Source organism: Empidonax traillii, unplaced genomic scaffold (genome assembly GCF_003031625.1).
Source record: "Empidonax traillii isolate 1590-97213 ecotype Southwest subspecies unplaced genomic scaffold, ASM303162v1 scaffold51:size1492887, whole genome shotgun sequence".
Lineage (NCBI taxonomy): Eukaryota > Metazoa > Chordata > Aves > Passeriformes > Tyrannidae > Empidonax > Empidonax traillii.
The window spans coordinates 1385235-1410988 of NW_020955244.1; the positions used below are offsets into that span (position 1 = coordinate 1385235).

A 25754-nucleotide genomic window follows, 5' to 3' on the forward strand; every position below is an offset into this window, starting at 1 on the left:
ACTGGTGGGCACTCAGCCTGTTAAAACAGCAGGAGATTCCCATGGGCCCAGTTCTCAAGCTTGTCCATGCCCCTCCGTGGTTGCCCTGCCCCAGTGATGCAGTGCTGTCCAGAGGCACCTGATCTTTGTTCATTTGCAGGGCAGGGCCTTTGCTCCTCCAGTCCACATCCTGCTGTCCATCTGCTCTAGACCTGTGGGATGAGAGGCTGCCATCAAAGACTGAGTCATAGAAGCTGTTGGGCACCTCAGCCTTCTCCTCTTCCATTGTTATCAGTTTTCCAGCATTGTTTTTCAGAGGGGCTACACCTTCTCTGACCTTCCTTTTCTGGCTGACATATGTGTAGATACATTCTCGTTATTCTTTGCATCCCTCGACAGGTTCAGTTCCAGCTTCGCCTTGACCCTTCTCACCCCACCCCTGCACAGCCAAATTTCACCTCAATACTCTTCCCAGTTTTAGAGAAAGCTTGGTGAACCAGGGTCCAGTTCAGCTCAGTTCTTAACTGCACAGGACCTGATATACTGACACCAAGTCTTGGACTGTTGGAATGTTCTCCTGTATGTGTGTCGTGGTTTAGGAATTGTATCCCACGGTTTGGTGTTCCCACTGAAAACCAATGTGCTGCCTGATCACTCCCCACTCTCCCCCTGGAAAGGCATAGGCAGTAGACTGGGAGGCATGACAGAATACACAGGAGCTCAAGATGAATTTGCGTGATTCAAAATCAATAAATTCTCTATGAGCTCCCATTTTAATACTACAGAAATTGTTAAAAATGCAAAGTCTTTAAAGCTGTTTTCATCAGTGTTACTTAATCAAGGCAGTATTCCTTTGCATCTCTGTCTTTATCTTGGAAAGGAAAAAGTGTAAAGAAAACAAAAAATTTACCGTGTAGATTTTATGTAGAAGTTGATTGTAAGCTACACTGATTACTGCCAGCACAAAACCCCTAGACAAATTGAGTGAGATGGAAAGCATACTATGTTATGAAGTATAACATAATGGTGCTTATGAAGGCGTAAGCATCCTTATGCCTTCAGCTCTTCTCCCCAGACAATTTTAATGAAAGGTGATGGTTTAGTTCCTTGTTTTTGTCATTATTTTTTTTCCTGACGTGTCGGCTTTGTCCTTGCAGGAGAAGCTTAATGTCGACAGTATGGGGCATCAGGTGATAATATTTGACTTTTCTGTCATAAGAGGACTGTGGGAAACTCGAGTTAAGAAGAACAAAGAACGTCAGAGGAAGGAGAAAGAAAGATTAGAAAAAAGTGCATTGGAGAAGTAAGCCAACTTTTGTGCTGTTCATTTTAACTGAATTTGTTCGTATTATCCACTAACACTGCCATATACTAAGCATTGCTCCATGTTTAAGATTTTGCTTTTTGGGTTCAGTTTCAGTGATTTCTCACCTCCTTTCCTCAGATGATTGTAAGGGAATTGCAGCACAAACTGTGCTTGTATTTCTTCAAGTCCCTGCTCTTGTCTGTGTGGATTGTGATTTACTAATCATGTGTTTTATTGTTTAGGTGACTTAAACTGAAGAGAAAAATAACGCATTTTGTGCCTTTCTGTTTCTTATCTGCTGTATAAAGGTATGGCTTATTAATTATGGAATTCATGAAAACATGCCCATAAGTTTCAGTACTAGGAAATGCTTGAAATCTTTTTGTTGAGTTGACAGGAGAAACAAAAGGAATTAAATTAATGGGCACATTCAATTGCTTCTGAATAGGAGATAAAGAAAAGAATAAAGGAATTGTTAGTTTTTTTTTTTTTTTAGGTATTAAAGATGTCTTTGATTATAATGCTTATGTCCACTAACATTTTCATTCCTTTTATTATATTTAATTCATAATTTCCTTAAGAAATATTTTGCTTCTCATAAGACACTGTTAAATATTATACTGTGCTGGGAACGTTGGAAACTTTTGACTCATTTTTCTCTCTCCAAGAAGAGTGCTGTGTTTTGGATTTAGTATGAGAACAATGTTGATAGCACAATGATGTTTTGCTTGTTGCTAAGTAGTGCTCATGCTCTGTCAAGGACTTTCCAGTGTCTTATTCTCTGCCAGTGAGGAGCAGCACAAAGAGCTGTCAGGGAGCACAGCCAGGACAACTGACCCAAGCAGGATACTCCGTACTATAGAACATTGTGCTCATTATATAAACTGGTGGAGTTGGCTGGAAGTGACTGACTGTTTCTCGGGGATGGTTTGGGAGCTGTTCAACAGGTTTTGCACAGTTGCACTGAGCATCACTTGTTTCTCTTGGGCTTTATTTCTCTCTCTCTCCTCTTCATTATTATTATTGACATTAATGTTATAATATTATTATACTTTACTTTGTTTCTGTTATTAAATTGTTCTTATCTCAATAAACTTTTACATTTTTCCCCACCCAATTCTTTTCCCCATCCCACCAGGGGGCTAGGGAGTGTCTGTGTGGGCCTTAGGTACCATCTGGAGTTAAACCATGACAACTGAGAGATGGATGCTTGCTGTTTCCCTTGTGGTGGAAAAGACAGTTGAAAGGATTTGGGATGAAGTTTGATCAAACCTTATTTCTGTTTCACTGTGGACAACATGTCAGCATCCCCTTCCACACCTTTTTTTTTTTTTTTTTTTTGGTTTTAGTTGTCTGTGGTGCAGAAGATAACTTCTGAGTTATCTTTCTGGTAAAAAAGCAAATCAGGATCCAGGAATGGGCAACTTCTCATGTAAGAGGGAAAGAGGGCAACCTCATATGCTCTGAGGTAGTTAATTTGAGCTCCCATGGTTTTAGTCAGTAGCATAGGCAAAGACTAATTTCTTACTGTGACTTGTCTTTTCCATGAAAACAACACATTCTCCTGCCTTTTCTGCCTGTGGTTATTTGTCTTCCATCTGAAAGAAGGGAGCTTGACCACCTGCTCTGATCTTTTCTGCTAATGGGGTCCAAAGTCATTTTGATATCTTACTGTGTCAACTGGGGATGGGGAACTTGAGATATAATGCACAGAAGTAGAAGGGCTCAAGTGCACTTGCAGCATTCAGGAAGGATCTTTGTCTTCTACCTTCAAATTGCGGTTTGCATACTGAGCTCTGAGAGTCTTCACGCTCTCAGGTTGCTGTCCAGTTAGTTCTACTTCTAAAGCTCCTGGAAAAAAGGAGGAAATACATTAGGTTTTGTCTTCCAAGCATGAATGATCCGTATTTCATCCCCTGTAATGAATGGCAAAGTCCACATTCATTCTCATGATCAAGGCCTCATAGAAGTGACAAAGCTGGCAGAATAATGGGCAAAGTAACGTGGATATTAGTGATAAAGTGCTAAATTCAGTTAAAAGAAAATCCTCTTTTTTTTTTTTTTTTTTTTTTTTTTTCCCCAAGGTGTGCAGTGACCACTGGTATTTAGGTCCCAAATGTCAGATCACAAGTTATTTCTTAGGTGCTTTCCAGTGCTCTCAGATGTTGGGCCAAAAATATGACAAGGCTTTGCTTGCTGTTATCTTGAAAGCATAGATAAAATTTTAATTAAGATTAAATGCCTAATAGAAATAATCTTTCCCTGTAGAAATACATTTAATTATTTTATCGAGTTCTGCGTGTGACTAAATTCTGGTATAACACTCAGAGATTAAAATTCTACTATTGTCAGGTGGGCACGCTGAAATCAATGTTTGTACACACTGTGCCAGAGTAAGAAAGTATTTTGTAAAGGATTTTTATCCAAAATGATAACTCCAAAAAGACATTCAAAGAAGGCATCTAGTTGCCCCAGATGAGGACTGCATTCTAGCATTTAAGATTCTAGATATCTGCCTTTGCCAGCAGCCAGAGTGAATTCCTAAGTAGGGCTGAAGTTAATAGACTTTCTCTGCAAATACACTCATGTAACAGATGAGTTTGGAATCTGGCCTTCTGTGGCTGCTTAGTTTTCCTTCTCTTTCTTTTTTTTAAACGACTTTTTTTCTGAAAGAAGTTCCAATTTGCTAACAATGCCCTTGAGATTCCACAGGTCCTTTATGGCCGTGCTGCTGTGTAAAGTGACCTAATAATTTGTAGTGCAATGTAACATGCATTATTCGAGGACAAACTCCCAGTTAACCTCCAGGGAGCTCTGCTTGCCTTGGGGCAAGGCAGTTTGGGTCATGCAGAATCAGTAAACAGTCACATGTAAGATACTTTTTTTGACAGGAGATTTTCTTAAGAGAAAAATCTCGCAAATGAATAAAAAAGCTTAAACTCTGTTTGCATTAACAGTGAGCTCTTGTAAAGATTTTGGGAATTTACAGGTTTAGAGCAGAGGTTTAAGCAACTGTCTAGTGAAAGCTGATTCTGGAGAACCAGCAACTGAGAATGTTGTGAGAGGTTCATATCTGGCCTTCTGGGGCACTGGCATCAGACAATTTTGTATGGAATTAATTCAGTCCTCTGTTTCCTCTTTGCTTTTGTGGGACCGTGGAAGTATGGCAATGTAAAGAACACACACAAACCAGCAACTGGATATAAAAGAAAAAAAAAATAGAATAGTGTTGTGCAGGTTTAATTTCTTTTTGTTTCATGTTCTTGATCCACCAGAAGAAGCTCATTCTATGGATGAAACACAAACTGGGATATGAAACACAAACTGTTACAAAAAATGTGCACTGTACTGAGGTTATCTACGTGTTTATGGAAGTGCACATTACTGAGGGAAGTTTGTGTTTTATCACAGTGTTTTATATTTAATCTTCTAGATTCTGGTAGAAGGGAACAGTCTTATATTGTACTCTGAAATACTCAACGTTGTCACGTTAACTTGATGTGGTATGATGATTTTCCTTAATGAGTTTTCCTTTCTACATTTTTTTTTTTTAAGGGAGTGAGAGTGAAAGTTTATAGTTAGAATTTTTTTTTTTTTGGGGGTAAGGATTGTGACATGTTTGTCTTCTGTGTGAAAGCAGGTAAGATAAAACTGAAGGCTAACAAATTAAGCATTCAAGCGAGGAAATGCCAGAGCTGTTTGCCGAGATTAGCTATCTAAATCTTCGCTGTGAAATGGCACAGCCTCTTCTGTCCACTAACAAACATGCAGCAAAGATAAAAGTTTGTTCAGCTACCTCTTCCAGTGTGTCTCTTCTCCAAAAACTTCCTCTCAAAGCCTGGCTACTGAAATGTGCATGTATTATTTTTCTGAATGTTGAAAGCAAAAAGCAAAAAACAAAAATCGAACTATGCTCTACAGGCAGGCAGTGACTTTTTTTCCCTGAGAGGTAACATGTTCATTTAGTAAAAAAGATTTGTCTTTATCTCCCTGCCAAACTTCAGTTTGTACCTGAAATAAGATTTTACTTGTGATGTTTATCTTTATTCTCCTACCCAATTTGAAACTTTTTTCCCAGCAAGTCTAAAACTCAAGCTGGGAATCTCTTGGCCCCAAATACAAATTGTAGGCAACAAGTTGGGATTAGATATGCAGCACTAATATACACGTTGTTTTTAGGCACCTGTGCATACAGATTTTGCAGGTAAAATAATGCACAGAAGTGTGTTGTAAGACAAAAACCCTGCCACAACCCTTTACAACCCATGGAGAAGCCTGGCAGTGGGACCAAAATTAGATCAATTCAATCGAATTTGAAGCAAATGTTACTCATCCACCAGGAGTATCATTTTGGGCTGAGCTCCAGTTTAACTGTAATGCTCTTATAAAAATTCCATGGGTTTATTTAATGATCCTGCATGGCTAGTGATCCCTAGACTGGTGGCACCAAGTAGTGTCCTGGTCAAATCTTCCATCCAGATTTAGAGTAAATAGTGCCATCTAACTTCCTTTCTCTGCCTGAGAGCCACAGCTTTTCCTCAAGACCTCCCAGTCAGACTCTGAGGAAGGGGGTAACTGCAGGAGGTGCAGAAATTGAAAGAAACCCAGTTACTCCTCGTTTGCTTTAATGGCTCTGAAATCCTCACCAATGCACACTTCTCGTTTTCCAAGCTGGTTGTTCCTTTGAAGGGCCCAGTCGCTGAATCTGTTGTGTTGTAACTCTTTGCATCAGGTTGATTAGATTCATAATTTTTGTTGGAGGAAGTAAAATGTCAAGCAAGGAACTGCCCTATTATTGACAGGTAATATGTATAAAAATAATAATAATAATAATAGAAAGGTTATATGTTGTGAAGTCTCATTTCTGCAGGTATGCTGCAGTCGTGAAAGAGCACTTGGGGAATGATTACCTGATGAGAAATTCAGCACTAACCAAAATGGAAATACTCGAATCTTCTATTTCCCTGGTGTTCCCGTTTCATATCTGTAGTGCTTGGTCCTGAAAGCTTACTGGAAAAAGACAGTGTATTGGGAAATAACTTGCCCAAGTAAAATTTGCTCTATGCCACATACAGTCTGCCTCGGTGACAGGTGTGCTTTTGTGTTACAGATATATGGGTATAAAACTTAACTTTTTTTTTTTTTTCTTTTTTTTTTTTTTTTTTTTTTTTTTTTTTTTTTTTTTTTTTTTTTTTTTTTTTTTTTTTTTTTTTTTTTTTTTTTTTTTTTTTTTTTTTTTTTGACAAGCATAAGTTGCATACAACCAGCCTTTTCAAAAATTACTAGGACTATTTTTATGATTGAAGTGGAAACACTGGGGTGGTTTGCTGAGTTGGAACTTTTAGTTCTCATTTGGATCTTTTGTCCAGGAGAAATATTTTCCTGTGTTCCTACTCCTACTTAAATTAGAGTTGACTAACTCCAGCTTTTTAAATACTGAAAATGACTGTTGTTTCTTTAATCTGACTGAAACTGTTTGATCAAGTCCTAGAGGAAGACCAAAATATTTTATTGCTGAGTAGTGTTAAAAAGACATAAACTTTAGGAGGGCTGTGATTTTGTAACCAGCTCATTTGTCACATGTGAAAGTGTGTTTCTGCAGCATCAGGAGCCTTTAAAGTGTCAAGACCAGAGATCTAATTTCTCTAAAAGTGTACTAGAGTATTTAAAAGATGATTTTATTTCTGTGGAGATTTGTTGTGTCTGTTTGCCACACTGCTTTAGAAGCCTTTTCTTTCTGATGTCGTTCCTGAAGATTCATGCAATAGCCTTCAGATATGACAAACACAGCAGAAATTCTGTCCTATTTGAGGGTTGTCGCCAAAGAAAGACTTGAAATGGTCTTTATTTTTATAGAGATCCCTTAAGAAGTACCATCACCTCATTTTTTTTTTTTTTTTTTCAATGACAGAGCAGAATGACAACGTTGTAGCCGGACAGATCCCTTTGGTCTCATCTCAGCTGAACCTGCACGTTACAGCTTTGTAGTGTAATGCACTTATGCACTTTTGTTGCTCCGTTATTAATTCACTTTCCATCTGTTCAAAAGGTGCTTGTACGTGGTGCTTAGCCTGGTGACTGCAAGCGGGCATTCCTGCACTCTTTGAAAGGTTAACAGAGCATGTTGCCATAATTTAACAGAGGACTAAGGAAGGAGTTTGACACAGGATTTCCGTACCTGTGTGTAACATCCATATTGAATTCCCTATCAGATTTAATTTTCAATGCCTCTCCTTCTTCTGAGGTCAATATTTCAGTGACTGATTTGCTTAACAGCCATTTTTGTTGCTTGCACTTCGTTTCATTTGGCTGGCGATGACCTCCTGTGTTTTGTGTTTGGTACATGTTGTTGGCAAAGTGTCAGAGGGCAGCTTATTCCTTCAGCTTTAATGTAGCTCCTCTCTTGCCATTTTCTATATTCCTTGTTGTGAGAAAGTAAAATTTTAGATCTGAGCCCTCTGCTTTAGTGCTCCTGGAGCCTATCTGGCAGAGCCAGCTCTGAGGTGTAGTAGTGCAGCTCAGTGCCTTACTTCTTACTGAGTTAGACTTTTTGACCTCTTCTGTCTTTTTTTTTTCTTTTTTTTTTAAAGTTTCTAACATTCTTAGAATTTATACTGTGAGGAATGAATCAGTCATTTTTTTTTTGTGATTGAAGGAAGAGCAACAAATTAAAAAAAAACACCTATTTTGGGTGTAAGTTTTTTCAGTGCATTGAATTATGCACTGGGATCAAATGTTTATTGCTCTGATTGATAGAAAATGAAGGAAATCCATGGAAATGAGAGGATACTAGTGCAGAGTAAAGCTTCACAGAGGGACAGAAAAGCTGTATGTGGAGGACTGGAGGAGAATGTGAGAAACAGCAGTACAGTGGTGGTAAGTAAAACTAAGATTATTTAGAATATTTTAGGGGAAAAAAAATGAATTCTAGGGTTTTGGTCCCTTGGTCCTGAGGTTGCTGCCTCTTAATAGCTCAGATAATTACAACATCTGCCCTTTTTTGTGCTGGTGGTTTCTGTGGTTCAAATGGCAGGTTGAATAGGTAAGATCAACACTAAAAATTGATTTGGCTCACGTGTCAAAGCGTCTGAAAAAGGTGTTTGAACTTTCATGTCTGATATGGACGGCAGATAGAGGAAATATCAGCTGATATGGAAAATTCTGTCATCTGAACCCTTGTAAACTGCAGCTGGAGGGGATACCCTTGCTAGGGCTGCCTCGTGCAATCCAGTGTTTGGGTATCTCTCTCCCTCTGTAACTAGAAATATCGTCTGCAGCTTGCTGAAGTATCACAGTGTGGGCTAAGAAGCTGTGTCTGCTCTAACCTATTTCCTTGTCTTTGTCATATCAAGTAGCTTCAGAAGAGATCTGGAGGTGTGCATAGGTGGTGGAATCTTCCTGGACTGTATCAGCAGCTTCTGCCCACTCTGGGGACTCTCTGAACCCCACATGTTGCTGGACATATTTTCTGCCTGTCCAGCCTTTCTCTTCCTGACTCATATCACAGCTTGCTGTGGCATGAAGCAGTAGACACTGGGAGAAACTGGGAGATTTATTTCAAATATATCTTTTAGTACTCCCACACCTTCTCTGCTGACACTTTAAATACCAGAAAGTTCTCCAGACGTCTACACATAAAGTACATCCTGATCTCTCTAATGAAAACTGAAGCCAATTCTGCAGCTCTCAATAACTTCTTTAACTGTTCCTTCACTGCTCCTTTCATACCATGATAAGTTATTGTTCCCATCATCTCTCTGAGAGGCTTCCTGCTTTTGATATGCTGCAAATCCTTTTCCCAGTCGTTCGTGTACCTGCAGGAAGGAACTTCACTTGTTTTTATGTGTTTATCAGAGCTTATACTGCCTTGTAACTTCTTAGTTTGAAGAAAAATACCACTTTTTCATTTTTTTAAAAATATTTTTGTATTTTTGCAATGAGGGGAGAAAGATATCCTTACTGTCTCTTCATTAGAATGTGCTTTGAATTTGTGCTGCCCTCATGTAGTCTGACAACATTTTATCCAGTGAGCTACACTTTTAACCAACTTCACTGTTAATTCACCTTCTGAAATATCTCAAAGGTGCTTTCCTGTATTTTCTCCTTATAAAGACGTCACTTGGGAGCCCATTGCAGTCATTATTACTGAAAGGGCTTTTTGCAGTTCTCTGATGTCCCATGTGTAGTGTGTTGCTCCTTCAAACTGTCCTCCAGCGGTCTCTCAGGCTCGTTTCCCTGAGAAACAGTCATATGGATTTTCTAAAACTGTGCAAAGTGCCTGCAACACATCCCTGTGCTGTGTGTGTGTCTCTGCTGTTGCTCTCTGTTTTCAAGTCTCTCTAATGTCCCCTGAGGTTTCTGTAAGTGCCACAGCGTATACAGCTGTCTCAATAATATCTCCCCTATTTAGGCATGCAGTTTTGATCTCTTAAGATTTATTTCTATAGCACTGAAACAAATATGACTTGTAACCTATGCTATCATATTCCTGTAAGTGTATTCTGCACCGCAGTTTCTACCTCACACCTTGCTGTGAGAGTCCAAAAATTATGTATTTCCACAAAAGTTTTGGAGACTTTGTGAGACTGAGTTTGTGACTGATTTATTTCTTGTGTGTGACTTAAAACCAGGCAGTTTGGTTTCAGGCCTGAAAAAACGTGGTGGCCTTTCGTGGTGGGGCTGCAGCCCTGGTGGGCAGGGGCAAAGCAGTTGCCCTGGACATGTGCAAGGTGTTTGACACTGCCCTGCACAACAACCTTGTCTCTAAACAGTGGTCATGGATTCGACGGGTGGATCACCTGTTGGATAAGGAACTGGCTGGCTGGAGCAAGTCCAGAGAAGGCCATGAAATTGATAAGGGAACTGGAGCACCTTCCCTACGTAGACAGGCTGAGAAAGTCTTGGCTGTTCAGCCTGGAGAAGAGAAGGTTGTGTGGAGACCTCATGGCAACCTTCCAGCGCCTGGAGGCAGCCCAGAGGGAAGCTGGAGAGGGACTCCTTGCCAGGAACTGTAGTGGTAGGACAAGGGAGAATGTCTTCAAACTGGAAGACAACAGATTTAGATTAGATGTGAGGAAGAAATTCTTCGCTGTGAGGGAGGTGAGGCCCTGGCACAGAGTGCCCAGGGAGAGTGTGGATGCCCCAACCCTGCAAGTGTCCAAGGCCAGGTTGAGGGGGTGCTTTGACCCTCCCCATGGCACAGGGTTTGGAACTAGAAGATAATTAAGGTCCTTTACAACCCATTCTATGATTCTGGGATTCTGTTCCATGTGTCATTTTTTAACATCTTAACACTGTAATGAAAAATCCCATGATTATCTGGGAATACGTGAACAATTTTTGTTACTTCCTACTTGAACTTTACAAACTAGCATGAGATTCTCTTCCTGGGACGTGACATTTTTTACCTTCTCTAAGGGCACTTTGTCCTGAGCTTTGTGTCCTTCTTCAGCTGTCAGTTTTGTTCAATCCTTTAGCTTAGAATTTCTGCCAGAGGGTGGATATCACATAAATGAGTCTCTCATGTGCGACAGGGATCTAGCATTCAAAATGTGAGATCAGCCCCTTGTACAAGGGGCTCTGCAGAGTCTTACTTTGGTGTAAGGAAGGCTTGCTTCACTTAATCAACCTGTTCTTTAGTTGACTAAGCTGAAGTAAATCTCTCCTAACTAAAATCATGTGCTTTTGACAATGCTTAATCATATAAAATTGACTTTACACCTGCAGTTACATGAGAAAAAAGTTTGCCTTGGAGGTTAAGCTTAAGTCAAACTGAAACTGAATCTGAAATTAGTTGGCATGTGATAACATTGACCTTTACCTTCTAAGACAGTGTTGGTGTAAAAATGAAAATAAATCGTTACGCTGGAACAAAAAAGGGCAGGGAAAAAGGCACTTTTTACTTTCTCAAAAGACTTTTTTTTTTTTTTTTTCCCCAGTAGAATTTTTGCATACGTCACCAAGTTCATTTTGTTTATGCATATAACTAGTTCTGTGAGAATGTATTTCCTATCCTATGAAAACAAAGGGCATGTTCTTTCTCATGGCAGTATGCTCAGTCTCCACTCTTCTGTTATTCTCTGGGTGTCACTGTTTTATAGTCAGTGAATGAAATCCTGCTCATTTGAAATCTAGATGTATATCGACACAGACTTTGCATGACTCCAGGAATATGCCTTTTTTTTTTTTTTTTAATGGTCAATATTTTAGATAACTAATTATATTTTGTGAAGTACTTATGGAAATGAAGATCAGTCTTTAAGACTTATCTATTTTTTTCCAGCTGATTCACATAAACCCTTTTTGGCACTATTTCAGGATAAAACAGGAATGGACTTTGATACTAGAGTGCCGCAAGAAAGGTATTCCTCAATCAAAATACCTCAAAAATGGCTTTGTAGACATCAGTGAGAAGAACCTGGACACTTCTGGAAAGAATCCTCAGCTCCAGAAAAGGCATGCTTTGTCAGATGAAGTGAATAAGGAAAGAAACAAGTTTATTTTCCAGCTTTCTGGAGAGCAGTGGAAGGTAAATATAATGGAAAGTATGTTCCTGTTGTTAAAGGATTTGGGTAGCTTAGCCCTCTGTTTTTTAATTCTCCCCATTTTATTTCTCTCAATGCATATCAAGCTGATGCTTTTTCACAGTGTTAGAAGTGACAAAAGCATTTCCTATCTCAGCCTGAACTAGAGGTTTAGTTTTCAGATATGTATATTTGAAGTTCTCTACTGATACATGTAATTTATCCCTCTCAAAAATTTTGGTGTGAGCAATCATATTCCAATAAGGCGTCTTTCTCTGAAATTCCCCAGTGGGTGGAGAGAGATGAAAATAATGTTCAGCTTTGTTGGCTTGTTGATGTCTACTGATGATCAGAGATCTGTATTCTTGCTCTAATGCTGTGATAACACTTTCTCAGTCTCTGATCAATTCAAAACTAATACAGGCACCAATCCACAATGGTCTTGCTGAAAAAAAAACCCAACACTTTTTACTTGCAGTTTTGTTTGATGTAAAATAGCAGTTTGCAAGTAAGCTCCGAATTAGTGCTGGCTTGAAATTGAGCAAATGGTGGATTAACATTGGTCTGGGATTTTCTAGAGTTGTAAAAGTTTTGACTGAAATGTAGTTTGAAGAAACACTACTTTATTAACAATAAAGTTAAATTATAATTTTGGCTTTTGTGTAGTTTATAATTTTGAAATGCATCTTTGAAATTTTCATTACAGAAAGTGTAAGTTAAAAGGTTAATTGATGAAATAGTTATATTTTAGTAGAACAATTTTTCTTTTTGGTTGACCTGAAAAGTAACTTTATCCTAGATTTGATCTTGACTATGAAGGTGTTTTCTTTTTCAGTTTTCTTTTTTTTTTTTTTTTGGGGGGGGGGGGTGGCCTTAAATTTCCTTCTGATAAACATCAAATACTTGGAACTTCTCGAATACAGGAAAAAAGGAGACAGAGGGCTTATTCACTTTTGTCAAACCACTAAAATTTTGCTTTGCCACACAAACAAGGCTTTACACTGGGAAGCAAAATCAAACATGCGTGTTTTCTTCTATGTTCCAGAGCATTTAGTTTTAACTCGACATTCTGAAAAATCACATTTAAGAGAAGTCGGTGTACTGTTATGTGCATTATGCCACCTTGAGCAGCACATTCCCAACCAGCATGGGCTTTGATATCTCCTTATCATGTGGCTCAGTGTGGCCATCCCACACAGCCATCATGCCTCAGTGTCCAGCTCTAGCCTAGTTAAAGTGGGTTTCAACAACACACTGTGTCATAGCTCAGGTGTCTGCAGAAAAAATCAAAGCTGCTTTATTTAGAGATCAGCGCTCCTTCAAAGTTATTTAAAAATTATGCAAATTCACTTGACAAAGTTCTGAAAGAAGTGCATACTCCCTTATTGCAGAAATTTTGTAAAATTTATTTCTGTATACGAATCATACCACTTACTTTGCTTTTTAAAATCTCAGCTTCTGCTTCTAAACTGAAAGCAGGCTCAGACATGATACTCTTTCCCCCTGTTACCTTCTCACAACAAAGTGCATTTAGGCAACATGAATTTTCAGATTGTAAAACCGCTGCTGTCCATCTGCATGTGAAAAAAAAAAATCCTTGGACTTGGGACAGTTTTCTCAGAGAAGCCTTTATGTTACGTAGCTGAGAGCTGTGGTGTCAACTGCGGTTTAGTTTTTTTTGGGTGTGTTTTGCACACACAAACACATCTATGAGTTGAAAGTTTGGATGACTAAGCACTCAGAGACAGGCAGAAGTCGGAGCTGGGACTGCCTGTGCAGATTTATGGGTACGTGAACAGCTGGGTTTGCTGTTGACTGGCCACTTACCCCTGGCAGCAGCAAACATCACAGTGCTGTAAATTGCCCTTTTGGGGACTAGCTGCTGAATCCTCTATCTCACTTTCAGCTGATAAGTATTTCTGTTATGTTTCCCCTTTCCTCTCATCAACGAAGCAGTAATGTATCCTCTAGATAGCTGATAGCTAAATCTGAGCAGATTACTGGAATAACTTACAGATTTAATTCTTAGAACAGGGCTTGCTTCTGGGCCATACCAGTTCTTTTTCTGGATGCTATGAGGCTAAGTCTCAGAGGAGTAATCCCCAGCATGGGGATTTTTCAAGATCAAAGCAAGTGGCTTTAGCACATTCTTCCCACGGGTCTCAGTGTGAGAGTGCCCAGGCTGGTAAAAAAGAAAGTAGACATATTAGAAAGAAGCTGCTGCTTCACACTCCGTATCCACACAGCATAGCAGTGCATCCGTCCCACTGGTCTGCACTGTTGAGTAGAAGGTTATAGGAGGGTTTTATAAAACACTCCACGATGGAATCATAGGATTGTTTAGGCTGGAAAAGACCTTTTAAGTTATTGAGACCAGCCACAAACCTAGGAGCTGAGGGATGCACCCAGTGCCTCTGGCAGTGCTTCAGCCACGTGGTGAGCTGGCACCTGCAGAACATGGTCTCTTCATCTCTGAGGATAAGAGATTGGGATGGCTTAGACAAACATTTTCAAAATAATCTGGATAATGCACGTTTGAAAATAATATCAGACCTCCTTCTGAGAACATTTGCGAGGAAGAAAATCAGAGCAAATCGCATATTTTGAATTACTAATAGGAGCTCCTTGCTTCGGGACCTCTTGCCAATTTTTTCCCCTCTTCTCAAATGTCATTGAAATGATAATGTATTTCCATTATGTGGAGACCCACTATTCCTTGTACTTGTAATGTAATTATTTTAACATACCTGAGGAAAGATAAACCTCTTTAGGAGCAACAAAATAGTGTGGGGAAAAAGGTAATAATTTCATGATCATTAGTCCTAAATGCTTCCTGGTAAGCATTTCAGTTTTAAGTGTATGGATATGTTAGTGATTACAGGCCTCCTTAGATATATGTATTTCTGTGAAGAGGATGAATAGTGAGTGATTTCTGGATTAAAAACCCAGGAATTCTGGCACAATGTTCTAGGAGGCAAGGGAACAGTTCAGTTTGGACTTTTAACAGGGCTACATTGGAAGGGAGATCAGTGAAAAGTGACTGGAAAGAAGAAGATACAAGTATAAATCAGTTTGTCTTAGAAGAAAGAAGAACAGTCTTAAACAGGATACAGCTAGCACTGGGCCTGTCTTGTGAGTGATGAGTGTGGAAATTAAAACTATTTTGTTGCCAGGAAAGCCGAAGGAGAACATGATAGATTGCAGCAGTGAACTACGCACTACAATGTCCTGTGTAGGTCACACAGGTTCAAAGCTCACACAACAAATACTAGGCCAGACAAACGGGCACAGAGTAGTAGCTAAAGAGACTGGGGCTTAATTTTACAGTGTGTGAATTCTGAGGAATTGTATTCTGTTTATGCAGATCCACATTTCATTATAGAACAGCAGCACCATAAGCAGAATTAGTATCAGGCCTTTGTGCTTGAAGAACAGGTACTCGTCAAGTAACTTGGGTATTGGTTTAGCCATACCTGTCTGTGTGGCTGGTGGGCAGGGGTTGATAACTTTGTCTTGCCTTTGTCTCTCAGAGCTCCATCAGGACGGGGCTGTGTGACCACATCCTGAAGGTTCAGGGGTCCTTGCTTCCCCTTCACCTGTCAGACAAATATTTATGACTCACTTGTCGACTTCCCTGGGTGATGCATTTCTGACAGCTGGGAGCAGTAATGAATTAACAGTTAGGAAAGAAAAGGGTATGGAAGAGCAAATGGGCTAGCCTTACAATCATAGAGTCTCAATCTGATGTTTGAAAGCAATTAGTGAGTGAAAGTGAACGAAATCAGACAGGCTTTTCTCTTCTTTGTCTCTTTTTATAAAAAGTGGTCAGAGCCCAGCTGTATTGCCCCAGCAGTGAGTCCTAGATCCTCTGTTTGCAAGACACTTATGTCTTGACAGCACAAGAATGGTGTAATGTACCACATGTAATTTGTGTTCCCAAGGTAGGTTTCAGAAAAAAAAAATATTATCTGAGAGTTTTCCAGACAAACTCACTGTGAAAAACAACAGTATAACGATTATGAACCTTTTAATTGTGTGTTTGGAAGCAGGTGCCTGGGAAAGAATGATGCAGAGTTGATGAAACACGTAATTGAGAACCTTTGTACACATAAACATGTATCTACTCCATTAAATTAGTTCTTCAGAGAAACAGCACTGCTACTAGAACTAGAAACTGAGGCAAAATAATGCCATGAATATTCATATGAACTTTTAAATGAAATCACTTTAACTCTGTTTTTCCCCTCTAAGTGTTTACTTTCTGCTACTAACTAATGAATGTTTATTCTCTAGTGAATCAGTGAATTTTAAATGCTTTTCAGAAAATATTCAGGATAAAGAAATTTTTTTAATGTGTGATATCAATATTGGCAGAGGAAAGCTGATGATGCTCCTCCAATGCAGAGCAGGACTGTTCTTGGCCAGGCTACATTACCAAAGTAGAAAGTCTGGATGCATACCCACTTTAAACAATTTTAATGTCAAATGTACACAGGTAAATGAGTGGTGGTAAAATTCATAACTCATAAGTCATGATCTTCTGGCACACCATTTCTTTACAGAAAAAGGCGGCAAGTTGCTACATTTGTGTTTATTCTCCCAGTTTTGTTGTCTAGCACAGAATGTATTTTCACAGAGGACAAAGAATTTCCATTTGTTATTCCTGACAGTGATGCATTTATTTCCTAGGATGGGTCAAGTAGGATTGCTGCATTGAATAGACAGAGAAAATCTCTCTTGTGCTTATGTAAATTCCAGAAATTCTTCCCTCCCTCCCCCCCCCCAAGTATAAAACTCCTGACCCATCCACATTCCATCCACATTCATGCACATACTGAACAGAGGGAGAAAAGAGGGATGAAGCAGAAGAGATAACATGAGAAATCATATATCAAACAACACCATTCCAATCCTTAAGAAAAGAAAAAACAATCAACAACTTCATTCTAATTTACACTGGAATGAAAGAGCCCCACCCTGGGAGTCCTAGTGGTTGGAGCATAGTCATAAGCCAGGAGCTGGGGCTCCAGCCTTCAAACCATTCATGGATTGAAACAATTCTACAGTTTCATCAGTTATTTTTTTATATATATATATATATATCAATCCCTGTTTATTATCAACTATTCTTGCCTGTTATTACTAACAATCTTTTTTTGGCCCCACAGCCATCTGGATATCAGTGTTTGAGACATACACATTAGTCCCTTATCTTCTGGGATTCTAGGGATGCTGCACAGGCTCAGGGCCAGCTGCCATCCCCAGGGACCTGCCTGGCACTGGCAGCAGGACGCCACTGCTCTGGCTGTGTAGGCAATCCACTTCCCCAGCTTCCCTCTTCACTTCTTCTCCGGACTGGTAAAATCCTTCTGCCACTGGTTCCATGCCTGTGCCCAAGTAAAACACCAGTGAGTTCAAGTTGTCAAGAGAAATGTTTCTGGTCTGGTCCTGGCAGATCCAGTTCCTTGGCTGTGGGTGTGTGTGGCTGAGGGTCCGAGTACTCTGCCCACGCCTCACGTGGGAGGGGCACACTCTTTCCCAGCACCCCAGTACTGGTCTGTGTTTTCTGCTTCTGGGGCCAGCTCTGTGAGGCTGTAGAGGCCCCAGAGTCCTCTCTTCATCCTCAGACCACTGCCTGCTGAGGGCAGGAGAAGGTGATGCCTCGGCAGCAAGAGGCACCTGATGCTCCTGTTCCTCAGGGCAGTGCTGCTGGCTGGGTGTCTGCGGGACCTGCTGGGGCAGCAGATATGCTGTGCAAGTTGCCATCTGGCTCTTCTGCTGCCTTTCTGCCCACACTGCTGGGACAGCCGGGCCTCTCCTGGCAAGCAGTGTGGGAGAACTGCAAGAGCGATGGGTACCAGGGCTTGACCCCCAGTTCTTCTGCGACAGCGCTGTGCTCTTGTCCCCTCCATGAAACACAGGCTGGTCTCTGTTTTATTCCCCTTGGGAGAGCCCTTGGTCTCTGTCATCTTTCCTCTTGCCTCAGTCTCAGGATTGCCCCCTCTGCCTCTCCCACTTGGTGCCTGCTGAGGGCAACAGGGGGGACTTGGTGGCAGTGCCAGTGCCCTGCCAGGGAGCTGGGGACAGTGCTGGTGCCCTGCTGGGGAACTGCAGCAGAGAGCTCCTGGAACAAGCTCCAAACCTCGCTAAAGGTGTGGGAAATCTGGATCCAAACTGCAGAGCTGGAAAACGAAACAGAACTGAAACTTCTCAGAACTTTGATCGCAGTTTTAGTTCAGGCTCAACGTCTAGCAGGCAAGTTCTCTCCTAATTAGAAACAGTACAATCAGCAATTGTTGTAGGCTCGCTATTTATTTCCTTTCAAGACTTTCTTTTCCTCTCCCAAAAATCAAAAGAGTTTGGGGGTATTGTTCTGCTGTTAAAGGCAAAAAGACTGGCTATCCTCCAAGTGTCAGTCTTCATGAAGCAATTTATCAGCAGGCTGCCAGCTTTAGCGTGGCAGCAGAAGATTACAAAAGAGCACAGGGGAATCAGAGAGCAAAGCAAACGCAAAGCTTGTGCAAATTCCAGCTCCCATCCCTATCTACTTTGTAAATGAAGCGAAATATCACATCAATTTGTGTTTTAGCAACACAAATATAAATGTACTGTAAAACGGAGAATGTTGAAAAACCACGTATTAGCCAAGTATTTGCATGCTTGCGTTTGCAAGTTGTAAACATGACCACATGGTATAAAGAAATGATCTCAAGAAAGAAAAGTAAGTTGGCAGATGGTAGAAGAATGGAATCTCTTTCCATTGTTTTGAAATTGTGTCTGAATATGTTTAGGGGCTGCAAAGGATATCTTAAACTACCCTTAATGCTGACATAAAGGTATTTAAAAAATGTTTTAGGAGGAACAGAGTGGAAAATAGTGTTTGTTAATGCAAACATCTCTTTCCCTCCAGTAGGATTATTCTACTTTCTTTCTAAATCAGGGTTTTTCCCTACACTGACATCTATGACACTCCAGCTAAATGCTCTTCCCTATGTGTTGAATTTTCCATTCTTTACAGGTGGGAAAGACAATACTAATTGAATTTGCAGGTGGTATCATTTCATTTTACCAAAGAAAGATGTGCAGCAATGTAAGTGGTGAAACGGAAACTAACTCAAGAAAGTTGGAGAGATTTCTCATCACCAGTCCTGGGGCATTTCAGACATTTTACTCTTTTAATTGCCATAAACTGTCAAATATAGAAGATGGATGACAATGCAGTATACACCTAGTTGGAAAATGAAGCAAGACATGAAATGATCCATATCAAATATGGAAGGGCAGGTAGCAAGACAGAACTACATTAACATAGGCTAAGGGTCTGCTGTGTAAATTTGGAAAGGGCTGAAATGAGAGGTAGCGACCACCAAACAAAACTATTCCTAGTTCAGAAGTTCAGCATTAATAAAAATAATAAAAAAACAATTAAAATGTATCACTCTTGCTAATGTTTTAGGGGATCTATGAAATCTAGAAGAGAAAAAATAGGCAACATCCTTTGTTTAAAACTCAGCAGTTCCTAGTGTGTCATGTTCTTCATGCACAGGAAACAAGTCTGGAAGTCATAAAGGAATCAAAGGCTGAAACTCTCACATCTCTTCTTATGGAGCAAAGTTAATGGTGGAACCTCTTCCAGATTATTTGTTGCAGATGTTACCAGTGCACAGTGTTATAAAACCCAGGACAGACTGGTAAATCATGTGGTGCTTCAGAAAGTGGAGTGTAAAATGATCTGACCTTCAAGTTTAGGAGCTGATTTTTGTCTGTTTCAAGTTCAAGGGGTTTGGCAACATAATTCAAACAAATACTTGCACATCTGAAGTGAATACCAATTAACTAAAGCAATTTTGTGAACACTAAAGGCTTTATGACTTTTAGTTTGAGCTATACACTGAAGATTTTTTGACAGATAGAATAGTCTGAAAATTACTCAGAAGCATATTTTTCCTGTGTATTTGAAAAACACTGGAATTCTGAAAGCAAAGCTTGACTAAATCAAGAATTACTTGCAATTGTGTACTGACTTAAAAATCAAGTATTTCTATTCTTCCTAAAGAAATCTAGTAAAATTTTTTTTGAACATTGCTGTAACAAGAAGTTAAGTAACTTTTTTCAGAAAAAGCACTTTCGGAAGGTGGTATGTGTGTATTTTCTCTGAGATGGTTCTGTTCCATCTTGCCAAACAAATTTGAAACATTGGCAGGTATTCAGAGCATAATCACACCTTTTTTTTTTTTTTTTTTTTTTATGCTGACAAACCCTATTTAAATATTCTCTATACGCTCACTCTTCTGTTCTGTGTTGCATTTTACTACATCTTGATGTGTGAATTAAAGCACTGAAATGTGTTTAAAAAAAAAAATCCTCCATCTGGAAAAAGGAGATAATGTGTGAGACACCAAACAGGTTGAGTGCTTTGGATAGGTTTCTGTTTCCAGAGCAAATGATTGCATTAGAAGTTAGAAAATGAGTATGTGGTGAAGACAGCTGCAGTGCTCTTCAAACGCAGACAGCTCCTGTGAGGCTTTGGCAAACTGCTATTCTGCTCAAGATGATTAAGGCAAAGCGTTGAGGTTTGGCTGTGGCTTTCCCCCCCCTGTTTTTAGGAACATGGGAGAATAGAATTCGAACTTCACGCTTTCTGTTTTTCTGCTTTTATTTCACTTACAGGAACTCCCAGATTCTCTGAGAGAACAGACCTATCTGAAAGAATGGCACGTGAACAATACATTGATACAAACCATTCCAGCCTACATTGCATTATTTCAAGATCTGAGAGTACTGGAATTGTCAAAAAATCAAATCAGCGACCTCCCAGTGGAGATTGGTAAGTCAGTTCAAGATATTCAGATATTCATAGTCATGCCATTTAACTCCATTGCAGGGAAACGAACATCAATGGATATTCATATTAATTTGCTGGTATTTGTCTTCCTTGTTTACAGTGAACAGTCCCCTCTACATTTTTATGGCTCTCTGGCTTTAATTATCCTTGCCGAATTGTATGCAAAACCGTGCATGTATCATGGCTCAAACATGGGAAAAAGTTAAGATGTTTTTGTTATCTGACTCTAAGGCAGTTGTTGATTGCATTTGAGTAGATGGAGAGTTGCTCCTGAGAACAACTGGTGTTTTATGTTCTTTACAGGTTAAGAAAAATAGGAGTATTACAGAATTGTAAGCCTCAAACAGGACGAATTGAAACATAAGACTGTGGTAAAACAGAATCAAAAATGCAATCTTGCATAAAATCCGTCTTTTGAATATTTTAAAGACTTCAATAATCATCTTCATTTAATAAAGTAGTATGTCATAGAGTCATCAAATCATAGAATAATTGGGATTGGAAGGGACTTCAAAGATCATCTAGTCCCAACCCCTCTGTGATAGGCAGGGACACCTTCCACTATTCCAGGTTACTCAAAGCCCCATCCAACCCGGCCTTGAGCACTTTCAGAGATGAAACATCCACAGCTTCTCTGGGCAACCTGTGCCAGGGCCTCACCACCCTCACAGTGAAGAATTTCTTCCTAGTGTCTAACCCAAGTCTGTCCAGCGTGAAATCAGGGGTTTTAGAGAAACAATTTCTTTCTGCTTACGTGCTTTGGCCTTTGTTATTTTAAGCTATGTACAAGGATTGCAATGTTTGTCTCTCCCGTGACTTTGGATCTTACAATATAAAAGCTTGTTTGGCAGATTGTGTTGATACTGAGGGGGATTTACTGCCCTTACAAGGAAAAAAGTTGCTGTAACTGGTGGTATCTTTGGGAGCTGAGGAAACTGGGTCCACTATGAGTTCATAATTGTTGAGCCCATGGACCAAAGTGTACTCTTACCTCAGCTTTCCAGAAGTCCTAAGCCTTCCCCATGACTGGCATTCCTCATGCACACTAAGAGGTAACAACTTAAAGGCTAAACCCTCCACCTCTCTAGGTCTAACTACAAAAAACCGAGAGAGCGTCCTGAAACACAGAAATCAGTTCTAAAACTTTCTACTCCTTCTCTACTCTATTAGAGTAACATTCACGCTTTCGATTTATTAACTCACACTCTATTTCATAAAGAAAATTTTACACAGACATTGAGATATATTTTATAGTTTCAACCTGGCATCTAAAGACACCAACAGATCATAAACAAGACGCAAGCAGGAGATAATGGACATAAAATGAACGCTGTTTTGTCAGCATGTTGACTGAGGAACTTGAACAGGCCAGTGAATTTAATGGACAAACACCTTGTGAGACATGGTTTGAAAGAAAGGGGACATAATATGGAAGGAAGGGGAGAGGATATAGCCTCCTTCCATTAAACAGAAGGTTTTAAGGGATTGCTGTTTAACAGTTGAGGCAGGAAGAGGTAGACCGTTTTTTCTTTCTTCTTGAATTATTATGCACTCTTCATGAAAGTGATCCCCAAGAAAAAAATTATTATTAATCCTATTAAAATCTGTTTTCAAATAAAGGAACAAACACAGATCACAGAACCACAGAATTGTTAAGATTGGAAGAGGCCTCTAAGATTAAGTCCAACCATTAACCTTGATCCACCATGTTCTAAACCATGTCCCTTAGTGCCACAGATGCAAGCTTGTTTTTTTAAAATTTCAAGGGATGGTAATTCCACCAGTTTCCTGGGCAGCCTGTTCCAGCACCTGGCCAATCTTCCAGTGAAAAATTTTTGTTCTAATATGAAATCTAGACCTCCTCTTGCACAATTTGAGGTCATTTCCTCTCGCCCTGTCACTTGTTATCTACAAGAAGAGATAAAACCTCACCTTGCTACAACCTTCTTTCAGGTGGTTGTAGAGGGCAATAAAGCTCCCTCCTCAGCTGCCTTTTCTCCAGGCTAAACAACCCCAGCTCTCTCAGCTGTTCCCCACAACACTTGTACTCCAGGCCCTTCACCAGCTCTGTTGCACTTCTCTGGACAAGCTCCAGCACCTCAATGCCCTTCTTGTCATGAGGGGCTGTCACTTTCTAGTGAAACTTTCCAGTTTCTAGTTTCTAGTAGCAGTCACTGATCTTTCAATTGCATAAAAATGACATGTTTTCTGCTCGTCAGCAGCTTTTATGTTATTCCCATTTACTCATTTTCACTCCAACATGCTTGTCCTACTAGCTTATACCCAAGGTGTTGCTTTCTTCCTTTCAATGTTTTCGTTCCTTTTTTTTTTTTTTTTTCATGTAAATGTTTGCCTAGAAGAGCCAGAGAATGTTAGAAAACTGTTTTACTGTAGCCCCCCCCCTCAGTCACAGTACTGCGGCACTCACCATCACACCCTTCTTACCTGTGAACTCATGCTCAGAATTTTATTTTTCGAGATTCATTAAATCTAAGCACTCATCTGTAGAAACATAGGTTTGAACATTAGACACTGCATAACCAAATTAACAAATTTTCTGAGGTGTAGATGTTACTTACACAATAGCCCTACATCACAGAAGTAATTCTGGCCTATGCAGACAAAGACACATATTCACTGACGTACTTTAAAACCAAATAACACAAAAAAAGCCACTCCAGGGACTGTGCAACTGAACTGTTCAGCACTTGTTTTGCCAAATCTTACTAATGGTTTTCAGTCCTACTGAATATCTGTGTTGATGGATCACCTGTTATTAATGCAGTGACACTGCCCTTGCTGTTGATAGCATAAATTACAGAGAAGTTTTGTCTCATTTTGTGTGATGCTCTATTTGTTGGTGTGTAAGAGGGTATTCTTGCAAATGGTCATACCTTTATTTCATGTACTGTATGTGCATACAAAGACAGGCACTGATGTGCACTGGAAATGTTAATTGCATTCATAAGACCATATTATGAAAGGTCTTGCATATTTTGAAGTTTTTGGGTACTGCTTCAAAATGAAACCTTTCATACTTCAGTCAACTTAGCTACTAAATTAGCAGAAGGAAAATAATCAGTGTGGGCTTGATTTGGGAGCTCTACCTAGGAATGGAGTGAAGACTGGGTGCCAAATCAGAAGATAAGGTAAGGGGTGTGAAAGGTGAAGTGTTAAGGTATTCATCGTTTTGCTTTCTGTTTACGAAACAGCAGCAAGCAGATAAATATCACAGCTAAAATGTACTTGAGAGTAATGACAGATGTTTGATGCTGGCTGTGACACCCATCTTGTTGATTCTTTAATCTTCAGGCAGAATTGAAGCCAAATTTAGGTCAGCAAATCATCCAGAGGAGCCATGGTGAACCGTGTTAGTGCTACTTCTGATTCTCACAAGAGGGCTGTAAAAGTATGAAAAAACATGAGGTGATACGAAGATTTTCAGTGCAAAAAAAGTATTGTTGGAATAGCAGTGTCTGGACTAAAATGCCTGCAGGAACTGAACTTCATGTCCCTATTTTGCTAGTTTTAGAAGATGGTGCTGCACTCTGAATGAGAGAGAAGAAAGACTCGAATCCATTCTCAGATATTTCAAATCATGCTTTTAGTTGTAGTCACCTATGTACTTGAGCAGATCAAATTTGTATGAGAAGACATATGAGAATACTATCGATTTGGTTCTTTTTTAGTAATACTGAAAATTTTAACGGGAAGCATGTAAAAAAAAAAAAAAGGAAAAAATAAGGAGAAAACTGCAGAGTGGAGCTGTCTGCCTTAGAATGGTCAGGTCTGGTTTGCCCAGGAATAACAGAAAAATTCATGAACAGGGCTGTAGCTGGGAGATTTTATTTGTCTCCTTTGTGAGACTGCAGTTCTGGCTCTGACTACATGGCTGCAGTGCAGTTCCTGTGTATAAATTAGTGACAGTGCATTAGTAATTGATATAACTGAAAATATGCAACAGAATGTGTTCTCATATTCACACAGGAAGTAGTGAACTGCATTTTCATGTGATCCCAAAGCTTTTGTGCTGGAATGGGATTGTAAGGCTGTATCGGGATTTTTTGTCACACAAATTATTCATGAAACATCTCAAAGAGCTGTTACTAAAATATTTGTACCTCATTATGTTCTCTCACATTTTTGGTTTGCCAGATATTTAAGATTAAAAATAACTGTGCTTCTGAGACACATTTTAATAAGAAATCACAGAGATTTTTTTTTGTTTCCTCTCTACTTCACAGTATAAAATTTCATTTGTGCATACCATTAATCTAATTTTCTAGAACTCAAAAGGGAATACTATTAGTAATAGAGTTTTAAATGACTTCTAGACACCTAAAATAGCTTTTTTCATTAATAGGATACCCAGTGTTCTAATGTGTAAGTTTCAGAGAGGAAAATACATAATCATGGTGTAAATGCAGTCTAGTTCTGAGGAACTGCAAACCTTTGTTATTCATTCAGTACTGAATGTCACTTGTCCGAAAGCTCAGTCTTGCATACACCTGAGGAAAGTTTTGTTTATATCCCCCATTTGAGGAGGGAGCATTAAACACTGGTGGTGCAAGTTGACCATTTTAATGTGGACTTTTTTGACTCAGTCTTCAATGGTAACCTCTTCTATCACACGGCTCAAGTGGATGGAACTCAAGGTAGGGACTGGAAGAGAACAGTCCCTCCCACTCTGAGTAAAGATCTGGTTCATGACCACCTGAGCCACACAAAAATAGGTACATCTGTGGGACCTGAAGAGAGGTACCCCTGAGTCCAGAGGGAACTGGCTGATGTAGCCCCCAAGCCACTCCCCAGGATGTTCAAGAAGTCACAACAGTCAAGTGAAGTGCCACCTGACTGGAGGAAGGGAAACACTGCACTGATTTTTGAACAAGGTGGAAAGGAGGACCCTGGGATTTGCTGATGTGTCAGCCTCACCTCTGTGCCTGGGAATGTCATGGAACAGATCCTTCTGGGAGCTGTGCTGAGGCACAGAGAGGTGATCTGAGACAGATTTGGCTTCACCAAGCGCTGCCTGACACCTTAGTGCCCTCCCAGCCTGAAGTGACTGCACCGGGGGGACTCGGGAGGGGCTGCTCGTGTC

At 39.9% G+C, this 25754-nt stretch overlaps 1 protein-coding gene across 1 annotated transcript in view; it reads left to right on the plus strand.

Moving 5' to 3' along the window:
* LRRC2 (leucine rich repeat containing 2) overlaps nt 1–25754 on the plus strand; it is a 62138-nt gene that overhangs the window by 8354 nt on the left and 28030 nt on the right. The window contains exons 2-4 of the mRNA XM_027879169.1: nt 1137–1282; nt 11603–11813; nt 20479–20635. Of these exons, the coding sequence (XP_027734970.1) occupies nt 1158–1282; nt 11603–11813; nt 20479–20635 (493 nt within the window). The 5' untranslated portion in view covers nt 1137–1157. The remainder of the gene's footprint in view (nt 1–1136; nt 1283–11602; nt 11814–20478; nt 20636–25754) is intronic.